At 40.8% G+C, this 12,260-nt stretch overlaps 1 protein-coding gene across 1 annotated transcript; it reads left to right on the forward strand.

Moving 5' to 3' along the window:
- Positions 1-652: 652 nt before the first annotated feature.
- Positions 653-6,096, forward strand: LOC145491024 (uncharacterized). Its single transcript, XM_081470160.1, has 3 exons — positions 653-957; positions 2,430-2,743; positions 3,673-6,096. Exons 1-3 carry the CDS (start codon positions 660-662, stop codon positions 4,288-4,290), a joined length of 1,230 nt encoding a protein of 409 aa, XP_081326286.1. The 5' UTR covers positions 653-659; the 3' UTR covers positions 4,291-6,096.
- Positions 6,097-12,260: the final 6,164 nt, after the last annotated feature.

Genomic DNA, 12,260 nt, shown 5'->3' on the forward strand with positions numbered 1-12,260 from the left:
TTTTAACCGCTGCAAAAGCGTAAATACGTCTTTATTAGGTCATCCTTGTGTTTTCTATTTTCGTAATGTCGGCGATGGACAGCCTGCTAGCCTGAGTCCGTAGAAGAAAAAGTAATAAATTCACTCAAATTCTGTTGCTTATTGCTGGATATTAGATCTAAAGCGGTGACTATTGACGACTATTCGTCACTAGTCGTCACTTTTCGCGACTGTTCGCCAGTATTAGCACTATTCGAGACTATTCGCACTATTCGGGACTATTAATTCGCTATTCGCTATTCGCGACTATTCGCTATTTGCTATTAGGGTTTTCCAGACACCCGTCGGGAAAGTCCGACAAACACATGAAAAGATACTTTACAGATGATGTATGGATTCAACGTATGGATTGTCACCTTTGCTATTTTCAGCAGGAAACAATTTTTGCTATACTGTCAAATATGAAAACAAATCGATCTCTGGTTTTCGAGCCTTATTTTTTTTCTTGGTCACGACATAGTCTCGTGACCAACCTTTGACCCCTTTTGACCAACCTCGTCCCCAGGGCCTTCTCCACTTTTCAAAACGACAAGCCGCTGTTTTGAAAATCGTCGAAGAGAAGGCCCTGAGGACAAAACGAAAATTTGTTCTCAGTCCTCCGTTCAGTTGCCAAATCCAAGATGTCGGCCAGTTCGCTGGTAAAACTATCTGCCTCTGCCGTTATTCAGGACGGATGCATCGTGGACGGATGCGGCTTGAGTACATTACCTAGAACTGTCCTGCAAGAACTTCTCTTAACCTCAATTTCCAAGTCGAGGATGCTCTGTTTAAGAAGTCTGATCACAAACTGGCCAATGAAACATCTTGTTCTGCAGAATGTCTCAAGTTTTGATGAACCGAAAGCAGTTCTTCTTGCTTACTATTTACAGAGGACAAACTACGATTTGAAGCTTGTGGACATGAGAGGATGTAATATTGGTGAGTCAAACTTTGAGTTCCTTTAAATCCTTTTTCACCTACCAATAAACCTGGAGGGGTGGGGGTGAGGAGTGTAATTAAGGAATTGAAAATGAAAAGTCCATTTTGCTTGTTTTGGGGGACAGGGGTGGGTGGTTGACAAGGGGTGCCTTGGGCACCTTGGAGTACCTTAGGGTTCTCTCAGCTTCATTTCCTGTACATAGTGCTAGTAGTAGCTAGTTTATTTAATGGATAAATCTAACACACATACAACAGAATGGCCGACAACAACACACAAGGCCACATAATGAGTCACATGGATAATCAAACTAACCAAGTACTGCTGACCGGTACTGGTGTAAGGTTGTTACTTAGCTTTTGGCCCTTTGCTACAGAGGCAATTAACAGCAGCTTATCAGCAACCCTGAGCTTGAACTTTCCATTCTGTTTCCTTCAAGGTGGATTCCATCAACTATGTTTAGGCAGCAGTGTCGTATCACCAGCTGTTTCTTTGGTGTTCTCTTTCAGAACTTCTTTCGTTAGGGGTTTCAAGTGAGAGAATGATGGCTGATGTTGGTTGGTGTTGTAGGTAGATGCTACAGATAAAGGAATGCCACAATTCGAATACACAGTAGTTTAATCAGTGTGAACATAAGCATGTGTGAGTGAGTGGATGCGATTCAACTGAAAATAAACAAAGACAAAATATTTAAGTACAAAAATATAACCACAGAACTGATAGCAGAATAAAACAAACTTACAATCTGCAGCGAGTCCAGCTGAACTCAACCCTTCAGAAAAATAACTCAGACACTCAAATGTTAGCCAAAACTAGCAATGCAATAGAAAGCAGGAAACAAAACTTAACTGACAGAATTCAAACAAACAATGGCAAAAAAATGAAGTTAAAACTATGGATAATCATGTGAAACAAGTAAAGTACTGATAAGTAGATTATGTAATCCTGAGAGGTATTGCATAATGCAGTATCCAATACAGGATAGTCTTGCAATATTGCTAGTCATGCAATATTCCTGTTGATGATAGTCATGCAATATTCCTGTTGATGTTCATGGGTTCCGGAAAGTGAGTCTATTACAAATTAATTATGCTTTCTCTGCACATAACAGTGGCAGATCTAGGGGAGGGGCCCAGCCCCCCCCCTCCCCCCCCCCCACACACACACCCCTTATTTTGGGTGAAAAAAGAAGAAGTGACTGCAGGAAGAAAAGCCAGCAGGGCAAGTAAAACAAAACTGCCCCCCCGCCCCACCCCCCCACCCCCTTAGCTCAAAGTTTGGATCCGCCACTGCATATCATCTACTCTTGGTGCGAGGACCTTTCGTCTCTGATGTCTTGAAATGGCCACTGATGTCATAATTTGTTGCTAGCAATGTTATGCCTTAGATTGGCATCTCTGTCATGTTATCTTGTAAAGGGATATGGAAGATGGCCATTATTAAATAGTTTTTCTTTGTTCCACTGTTTTTACAGGCCTTCAGGGGACCAAAGCATTTTGCAAGCTGGCTGGAAATATTCCAGTGTCAGAAAATGATGTGTCAGGAATGAAAATTTTGGACACACGTCCTATTGAATATGATTCTTTCAAAGAAAATTTCTCAACAGATTTTCCATGGAAAAAAATTCCTCCATTGGTAGTGATGCTTGATTGTGTCGTTGATGCAGATAATTGTGGCCTTGCAATTCAGGCATGCATCAACCATTCAATTCTTGACCTTAAGATGTCACATGTGACCATACATCCTATTGGAAGACAAAAAGTCCACTGCCTGTTATCCTCTTTAGAGGTGAGATGATGAGTGAACCATGAATCAAATAATTAGCAACAATTAATAAGTTACAAGTAATAGGTTTCTACTGTGTGAGTTATTAGTCATCAAGGCATATCAGAGCCAAATTGACTTACCGGTATGCTTATCGGAAATACAGGGAAGTAGTCTAATTCTTTCAATAACTTAAGACACTCTAAAAGCTCATAGCAAGTCTTATTTCTGAAGAAACTTACCTTGTTCTAAACTTTTGTTGGCTACTCTTGATTTGTTTACTTGAATGGAGACGCTAACAACAGGAAGTACAGTGGATAACAACGTGACAAAATCAGTGGGTTCAGTAGTAGTTACTTATTACATCTCTCAGTTAGTAGGCACGCTGTGATTGGTCAGTTTAGGGGGCCGTAAAGAATATGGCCCGCTAAAATTTAAAGCTGTTTTTGTAACCAAAATGTTTCGTGATTTATCGCCAAGTGTTGTTAACTTTGTTAGCAAGTAAAAGCTTAAAACTTTCTTTTACTTTTGAGATTGTGTATTTAAACCTGCTAATGACTTGAGAGTCATTTATAAACAATTTCAAATTATTGACGTGTTTTGATTTCAAGGTACATCAGAAATTTGAAGCCATTTTGCATGAATAGAAATCATTCCCGAATCCATCAGACACCCTGTAGAGATATAAAACATATCTTACTGACCTTGTTTTTTCGGTCCATGCTGTAAGTTACGGATTCTTGCTTTTCCCCTTCCATTAATGGCCCACACACTTTGTGCCTGGACCATAAATTGATGGGGAAAAAACTTGGTCCATAACTGATAGTACAGCTTTCAAACTTGGTTAGTGAGAGGACTAGTATATATTTCATAGTGTTGTGAGACTGTGAAATGGATAATAAAATGTTAATTAGTTTAAGATAATAATATTTGTGATTTCATATTCCATTCAGCCTGCGATTGTCACTGGCTTGAACCTGACAATGAATGGCCTGCAAGAAGAAGGAATCAATCTCATTTCACCAGTTCTTTTAACCCTGTCAAACCTCACAGCACTTAACCTATCTTACAATGGTATTACACGCCACAACACTACAGCCATTCAGCAAATAGCAAATATCTGTGGCAAACTACCAAAACTAAGGAAACTAGATCTAACTGGTAACTACATCAGGTCAGGAGTGTGTAGTATTCTGCGACACCTGCAGTCACCACTGACACATCTGGCTCTTGGAGGATGTGGTGCCCGAGATTATGATCTCCGTGAAATGTGTGCTATGGACACTGTTCACAATTTGCAGTCTTTGAAACTGGATGGCAGTGGATTTGTCAGCTGTATTGAACTCTTGTGCACATTTGTCCTTAAATCAGCAGCTACACTGGAGTATTTATCATTAGAGGACAACATGTTTGACTCATCGAGTGTCACTTTGCTTGGTCAGATGGTCAGCCAGCTGCCATTGCTTAAAACACTGTCATTATGTTATAATCATCTGTTACCTGATGACATTAGAACATTTACAAAAGACTTTCCTGCACTTCATTTAATAAACAGAGACTGGCTTTATTGAATTGGAAGAATATTTTCATGAATACTCCACTGTAGGAGTCTCACGCCCCTGCTTGTGAGAGGTCATGGAGTGAAGACTTGAATGAATTTTGCCCACTTTTCAAATCAGACCCCAGTTCAAGTCAGAGTCCAAGTCATATGTCCAAGTTTAATCACATGTAACACTTTGTATTACCTAATGGTTATTTGAGAGCCAGCCATTTTCAACTGAGTTGGCACTACAGGCTAAGCAGAATGCTTTTTAGTATAGGCTTACAAGCTAAGTGTGATAATGAGGCTAACTGTTTAGCTTGCAGAAATTCCTGTAGTTTAGTCACTTGTCTCGTGCCCACCATCTATCATGTTTGAAACCATGAGGAGTTGTAATATGCTATAATTCCCAAGAAGTGATCATCATCATCATCATCATCATCATCATAAACCTTATTTACCCTTGAATTTACTTAGTAGCATTGCTGCTAATTTCTTCGAACTAGCAAATGTGTCCATGACAGACAGCATAACTCTGGCATTTGACTCACCAGCTTGAATTTGATGCAGACTCAGTTTTAACTCAGGAAAATTCCAAATTCAAGAAGATACCAATTAATCAGTCCTGAAGATGACTGGATATTGGCCTTGTCCTTTTTTTTTTTGCATGATTGGGGACCTTGATCAGTCTTTACAAACTAAAAAGTAACTTGGAATATATTCTGTCATCTTGATCTCATGCTTGGTTAACTCAATCATATAATTTATGGTTACCATTAGTGATGTTGTGAATGTCCATGGGAAACAGCAAGAAAAGCCTTAGTTTTTAAGTGAAGGTTGTCGTATGAGTAACATGTCATGCCCAGCACACCTGCCCAATTTCCAAGAGTTGTAAAATTATTGGACAGCTGTATATTTCACCCATGTGATCATTGGGTTATAGCCTTGATAGCATCCAGTTTAGCCGTAGCCCTAAATTTTATTTACTTCACAGTGGTTAGGTCTCGATAATTGTAAGGGTTAACCCTTACAGACACACATATCCAACGTTGACTCTTACCAGTAGTACCATCTCATCATTTTGCCAGTTTGTGTTTTAAACACGCCTGTTGCATTGTGCAGTAAAGCCGTATTTATCACATGGTTCAGCAAGGCCTGATGATGTTGTGCAGAGTACACTCCAGCTAAGCATTCCAATAATAAGCCCCTAAAGCCACATTCCCGTCATTATGTCAGTTTGTTCTTTTGTGTGAGTCTGTTTTGCACTACAGCCCATGCCAAATAGTTGTAATAAGACAGTTAGTTGCATAGTGAACCCTCATTAATGTGACCACTTCCCAGAAAAGGACTCTCATGTTAAGAGGCAGGGGGCTTGTTGTTTTACTTAGGGGTGTATGTATTTATTAGAGGGTTTGGCAGGCTATCAAGGTATCTTAAAGGGTTGTATTTGAAAAAAATGCTGTTTTAGATGGTGTGAGATCTTTCACATTTTTTCTTGATGAAACTACAACGATGACAAATTTATGTTGTTTAGTCGCATAAGTCCATACTATTTGAATAGGTCTGTTTTGCAATAGTTCCTTTAAGGGGTCAAATAAAGCTTGGACAATGCCAAAATTGGTCTCATTTAGGGTCTCAATGTAAATTTTGTGGAGATCAACCCTGACCCCAAGTGGAAGCTGTCCTCAGCCCCAGTAACTCCTGTTTTGTAGTTTAGTGAATGTAAGTGATGTATTTAAGCAGTGGCAGACCTAGTGGAGGGGCCTGGGGGGCCTGGCCCCTCTTGTTTTGGGTAAAAAAAAAATCGCAGAAGGAAGAAAAGCCAGCAGGGCAAGCAACCCCCCCCCCCCCCTTAGCTCAAGGGCTGGATCTGCCACATCTAAGTTCAACCAAGAGCACCTTTTTATTTAGCTTCAACTATTATGTACATTTTGTCATCCCATCAGGCATGGATTTTGTATATCAGGATAACTAAGGTTCAAGCCCTGGGTGAATGTGTGGTTCCAAAGCATTTACATACCCACTCCAAGGAGGGTATGGAAAGAAGTGTGTGTGTGTGGGGGGGGGGGGGGGGGGAGGGGGGTCTCAAAAGCCAAAATTTTAAAAGGAAAGTATGAACCAAAACGGGAATTTCCAGAAGGATTAGTGGTGGGGGCCGGGGGGACATTCAAACCAAAAAACCCTATGTGGGAGAATTATGACAATTATGGATATTTTCTTCAACAATAAAATGGGTCACTGTGTTTTGTTCTATGGCGAGGAACTTCACTCGCTCAGCTACTGCTACACAGTGCCTCTCTTAAAACAGGAGCATAAAGGTGTACCAGTGAATTGTTAGGGTAATGAATCTGACAAAATTCTGTGGATTAACCAGTATCCCATCCAGTGGAACCCCACAGAATCCTGAAATATCCAGCGAGAGCTATGAGATGCTTTGAAAAAAAATTTCGACTTCAAAAGGTGATCATTGGCCACCTTCTTGGTGTAGAAGACTTGACTCGGGTAACCCTGTGGTTCGAAAAAATTATCCGGATTACCCTGGGGCGAGGATACGAACTTTCCCGCCAAAAGTTATCAGTAACGCGGCATGTCAAGGGCGACTGCCGCATCACCCCCATGTTTCACTCTTGAGTTTGCAAACAATCCTGAGCGAGTGAGCTTTGTTCGGTCTTTGTAATCTCTAGAGGCTAAGGGTCTTTCAAAAATGTATCTTTAGGGCGAAGGATAGCCATCTTTTACTCAAGGTAGGTTATTTTTTAAATTGAATCGATGAATTGTGGTTGTTTCGCTCGAAAGCTATAGGTCGTCCGATGTCAGTTCCGTTGCCTTGATTGGTAGTACAGTCGGTTCCACTGTCGGTTCGCCCGGACTGTTTATGGCTCTGTGTTCAGCGAATTAATATACGAGAAATAAACATGTTTTTTTGTAATTATGTTTCATTGTGCCCACAGTGTTGTCTTTTTCGCTCAATTACTTTCGAGAAAGAGAATTTTTAGGGCGACGTCTTTGTTTGAACTTTCAATTCAAACGAGGTGGCATCTGGTGGGTAAGTGACTCTCGCGCGAAACGACACCTTTAAATTAAAACAAGTTGTTTTCTAGTCCATAAATGATCAAAATAGCTGGGGTAATACGTTTGGCAAACCGTTTGACATATGTTAATTCGACTGGAAAAATCTCTTGTTCCTGCAAACTTAGGAATTTGGCTATAAAAACGTAGGTACCACCGTACAATCTCTTGAACAGTCCTTTAGTTGGAGTAAGTTATACAGTGGAAGCTCCGTAACTGGAGCTGGACGCTTACAAGAATGGTTCTTATAAGTGTCCACTTGCAAAGATGCACATTATAAATAGCCGCTTTTTATGGCAGCTTGCCCAGCTGCAAATTTTATCACTGAGTGAATACCATGCGAATATTACACAGCCCATAGCCGGTACAAGAAAAGCCAGATTTTTGCAAATATTTGCCACCCTGGGGGTAGGGGGGCCTACCATACAAAAAGAACGGTGGTGCTCGTCGCAGATTTTGAAAAGAACCCCTAAGAGGTACCAAGATCCTGTTTTGTGGGCGTGGCTTGAAATGTTTTTCACCACTAAGAAGTACCAATTCGAAAACAACACTTCATCTCCTGCACTTCATTTTTTAGGCTCAATACCTTCAGAGATACCGCTAAAGATCCCGCTGTGGACCTTTTCAGGATGAATACCTGAAGAGGTACGAAAACCGCTTTTTAAACCCTTGAAAGGTGTGACGAGCACCCCCGTCCTTTTTATATTGTAGTTCTCCCCGGGATTTGTCCCTGTGCTAACGACGTTGTGTATCTCAGGTGTAGTCAAATCGATAAACCGATAATCGATGTCAATCAATGATAATCGATTGCCGATAGCAATCAATGAAAATCGATAAAGAAAAAAAGTTGTGTTCGATTGTTATCAATCGCCGATAGTAATCGATAAGGATTGATTCATCGATTGGTGTGTGTGTATCGATTGTTATCCCAAATTGTTTGACAAAATTAATTTTGTATGTCATAGTTTTATTGAGTCATTGTATCTCCATAGCCTGTGTATCTTTTACAATCATCTATAATCATAATAAAAAAACATTTCTGTGAGTTTGATTGTTATCGATTGCAGATATCAATCGGTGATTGATATTAATTGAATCAATCAATTTTGATTTTTATATAAAAAAAATATGCCTGTAATTGGTTGTAAGCAGCATGGCATATTTTTATCGATCTGACTGAATCCATACAATTTGTCCAGCTATTGAAGAGATTAGACACAGTGTTCTACTGGAAAATACGTCACTTGTAAAATTAATATGAAACTACAGTAGAACCTCAATTTAACGATGTCGCTGGGGACCGGCCAAATTTGTTCGTTAAATCGAGGGTTCGTTATATCGAAAACCTCGATGTAACGAATTTGAGGGGAAACGACCAAAATGTTCGTTGTATCATTGTCATAGTTAATGATTGATTTGTAACACAGGTGACTTATGTCACTCAATTCAATGCAATTTTCGTCACCCAGAAGTGCCGCGTTTTGAGATGCAATTCATTAAGCATAGTGGCTTTCAGTATCAGTTATTTTCACTTTTGAGCAGACGCGCAGCTTTTGCTTACAAAAGAACGACACTTTCAGAGTAGCGATTTAAAAATGTTGCAGCATAGAGGTCATACAGAAAATTGTCTATGTAAACAAGGAAACATTGTAATTCGTTATATCGAGGTAGATTTTACGTTTGGGCTTCCGAATTATGTTCGTTAAATCGAAGAATTCGTTATATCGAGGTTCGTTACATTGAGGTTCTATTCCATACATTTTACTGTAACTCTGGTCGGGACAGAATATCGTTCGTTATATCGACGACTTTGTTAAATAGAGGTTCGTTAAATAGAGGTTCCACTGTAGCCATCCAGGACCCAAGTGGCATGTGTTCCATATCCTCACTACTGAAGATATCACTGACATCATTTCCCTTTTTTGTGGTTGTTTGTGCGAGCAATCAGGTTGTCTATATAAAAAGAAAATTACATGGTAGCTTGAAAAGATAACTTTTATTTTCTCGTGTTAGAAGCTAAACAAATGAAAGCTTTACATCTCAAATGTTAAGACAGTGCTTCTCTACGGCTCGAAAACCTGGAAAACAACTCAGGAAATAGTTAGAAAGCTGAGGCTTTTTGCCTATAAATACCCACATTACATTATATTGGGCATAAGATGGCCACAGAAAGTGACGAACTTGGAAGTGCGCAAGATTTGTAACCAAGAAGACATCATGGCAAGCTTAAGGAGGAAATGGACTTGGATTGGACACGTACTGAGAAAAGACCCCAGCGACATTGCTAAAGAAGGTCTATTCTGGACACCAGAAGGGAAAAGACAACGGGGAAGGCCTAGAACAACTTGGAGGAGGTCAACGGAAAAAGAACTCAAGACTATACACTTGACCTGGAGTGAAATCCGGAAGGCGGCACACGATCATTCGCGCTGGAGAGAGACTGTGAAGGCCTTATGCGTCCGATGGCGCGATGTTGATGCTGACTTCGTTTTAAAGATAAAGCGCGTGGAAAACTACCCTGGTTTTGAAAAATTAGCGCACGTAATTCAACATGGTCTACAGGGGTTTATGGCTAAAAATATCGAAGGTGAGTCAACGGAGGAAAACGATCTTAGTCATATTTTGTAGAAGCGGGTCTGTTGCGTCAATAATTCCGGATGTTACCAACGTTTTAGCAAAACTTAACCCTTCAAGAGGCATTTGAAACCGTCGCACAGATAAACAAAGAGCTAAACAGAAAGGAATTCGATGGTGCATTTTGCAAAAAAATTCAAACTTCTTATCGATAAATTTTCTTCATTTTTCTGCTAAACGTAGCGCGTAGAAAACCGGTAAAGAAAATGCTTCACCAAAAGAAAAATAGGGGGCACCGAACGTCCAAGATCGTTAAATCCAGGCAAAGCTATAGCAATGGCCTTCTGCCCTATCATTGTTCATTTTAAGACATAGCGCGAGCTCTCATGGATGACGTGGCGTGTGAATTTGCGTGCGCAGTAAGGATGCGCAGAAAAAATTAGCGCGAACGCATGAACGCATTCAACCGCATGGTAGTGGCCATGCGGTTGAATGTTTAAATGTTTAGGCTGGCCTTGTCCAGCCACATTTATTTTTTTGCTTTTCGAGACACCAATCGTGACACTTTGTCTCCGTGCGCCCCGAAACACGTGCTGTGGCAACGCGTGTTTCGGGGCGCAAGTGAGTTCAAAATACGGAACTTGATATAATGAACGGGTCATTTTGCAATTTATGTGCGTTGGCTGTTAGGCTGGCGTTACATATCTTCGCTACACAGTGCTGACGAACCCTAAGAAGGGCGAAACAGCTGTCCACTGTTGCGATCCTACTTTATCAGTTCTGGTCTTGTTGGTGTCTCGAAACGTTTTTCACGTAGTATTAGCCTTGCAGTCTATTGTTTGCCTTCGTAAAAGAAGACTTACATTTTCTACTGTTAGTTTAAATAATGAATGTGGTATTTGTCAGTGAAATGAAATGATGTCATTCCTCTGCAAGTGATGAAAGTGCATGTCACTAAGTAGGACACCTCGTCAACCTGTACGAGTCGCACAAGTCGTGAAACTGGTGAAACTCCATCTCATTACAAGTCGTACAAGTCCTACAAGTCCTACAAGTCGTATAAGTCGCGAAGCTGGTGAAACTCCACCTCATTAAGGAAGAGCCTTTGTCAACTCGTAGTATTCGTATAAGTCGTAAAAGTCGTAGAAGTCGCGCAACTGGTGAAACTCCATCTCATTACAAGTCGTACAAGTCGTACAAGTCGTGTAACTGGTGAAACTCCATGTCATTAAGGAAGGGACTTTGTCAACTCGTAGCATCCGTACGAGTGGTACAACTCGTCTAACTGGTGAAACTCCATCTCATTAAGGAAGGAACTTTGTCAACTCGTAGTATCCGTACGACTGCTACAAGTCGTCTAACTGGTGAAACTCCATCTCATTAAGGAAGGAACTTTGTCAACTCGTAGTATCCGTACGAGTGGTACAAGTCGTCTAACTGGTGAAACTCCGTCTCATTAAGGAAGGAACTTTGTCAACTCGTAGTATCCGTACGACTGCTACAAGTCGTCTAGCTGGTGAAACTCCGTCTCATTAAGGAAGGAACTTTGTCAACTCGTAGTATCCGTACGAGTGGTACAAGTCGTCTAACTGGTGAAACTCCGTCTCATTAAGGAAGGAACTTTGTCAACTCGTAGTATCCGTACGACTGCTACAAGTCGTCTAGCTGGTGAAACTCCATCTCATTAAGGAAGGAACTTTGTCAACTCGTAGTATCCGTACGACTGCTACAAGTCGTCTAGTTGGTGAAACTCCATGTCATTAAGGAAGGAACTTTGTCAACTCGTAGTATCCGTACGAGTGGTACAAGTCGTCTAACTGGTGAAACTCCATGTCATTAAGGAAGGAACTTTGTCAACTCGTAGTATCCGTACGACTGCTACAAGTCGTCTAGCTGGTGAAACTCCGTCTCATTAAGGAAGGAACTTTGTCAACTCGTAGTATCCGTACGACTGCTACAAGTCGTCTAACTGGTGAAACTCCATCTCATTAAGGAAGGAACTTTGTCAACTCGTAGTATCCGTACGACTGCTACAAGTCGTCTAGCTGGTGAAACTCCGTCTCATTAAGGAAGGAACTTTGTCAACTCGTAGTATCCGTACGAGTGGTACAAGTCGTCTAACTGGTGAAACTCCATCTCATTAAGGAAGGAACTTTGTCAACTCGTAGTATCCGTACGAGTGGTACAAGTCGTCTAACTGGTGAAACTCCATCTCATTAAGGAAGGAACTTTGTCAACTCGTAGTATCCGTACGACTGCTACAAGTCGTCTAGCTGGTGAAACTCCGTCTCATTAAGGAAGGAACTTTGTCAACTCGTAGTATCCGTACGACTGCTACAAGTCGTCTAGCTGGTGAAA

Source organism: Orbicella franksi, chromosome 6, assembly GCF_964199315.1.
Source record: "Orbicella franksi chromosome 6, jaOrbFran1.1, whole genome shotgun sequence".
NCBI classification, from domain to species: Eukaryota; Metazoa; Cnidaria; class Anthozoa; order Scleractinia; family Merulinidae; genus Orbicella; species Orbicella franksi.

Excerpts from the sequence above, each read along its gene's own strand:
- LOC145491024 (XM_081470160.1), top strand. The coding sequence starts at position 660 with ATGTCGGCCAGTTCGCTGGTAAAACTATCTGCCTCTGCCGTTATTCAG. Across the intron at positions 958-2,429 it reads CATGAGAGGATGTAATATTG|GCCTTCAGGGGACCAAAGCA; the intron begins GTGAGTCAAACT and ends CTGTTTTTACAG. Across the intron at positions 2,744-3,672 it reads GCCTGTTATCCTCTTTAGAG|CCTGCGATTGTCACTGGCTT; the intron begins GTGAGATGATGA and ends TATTCCATTCAG.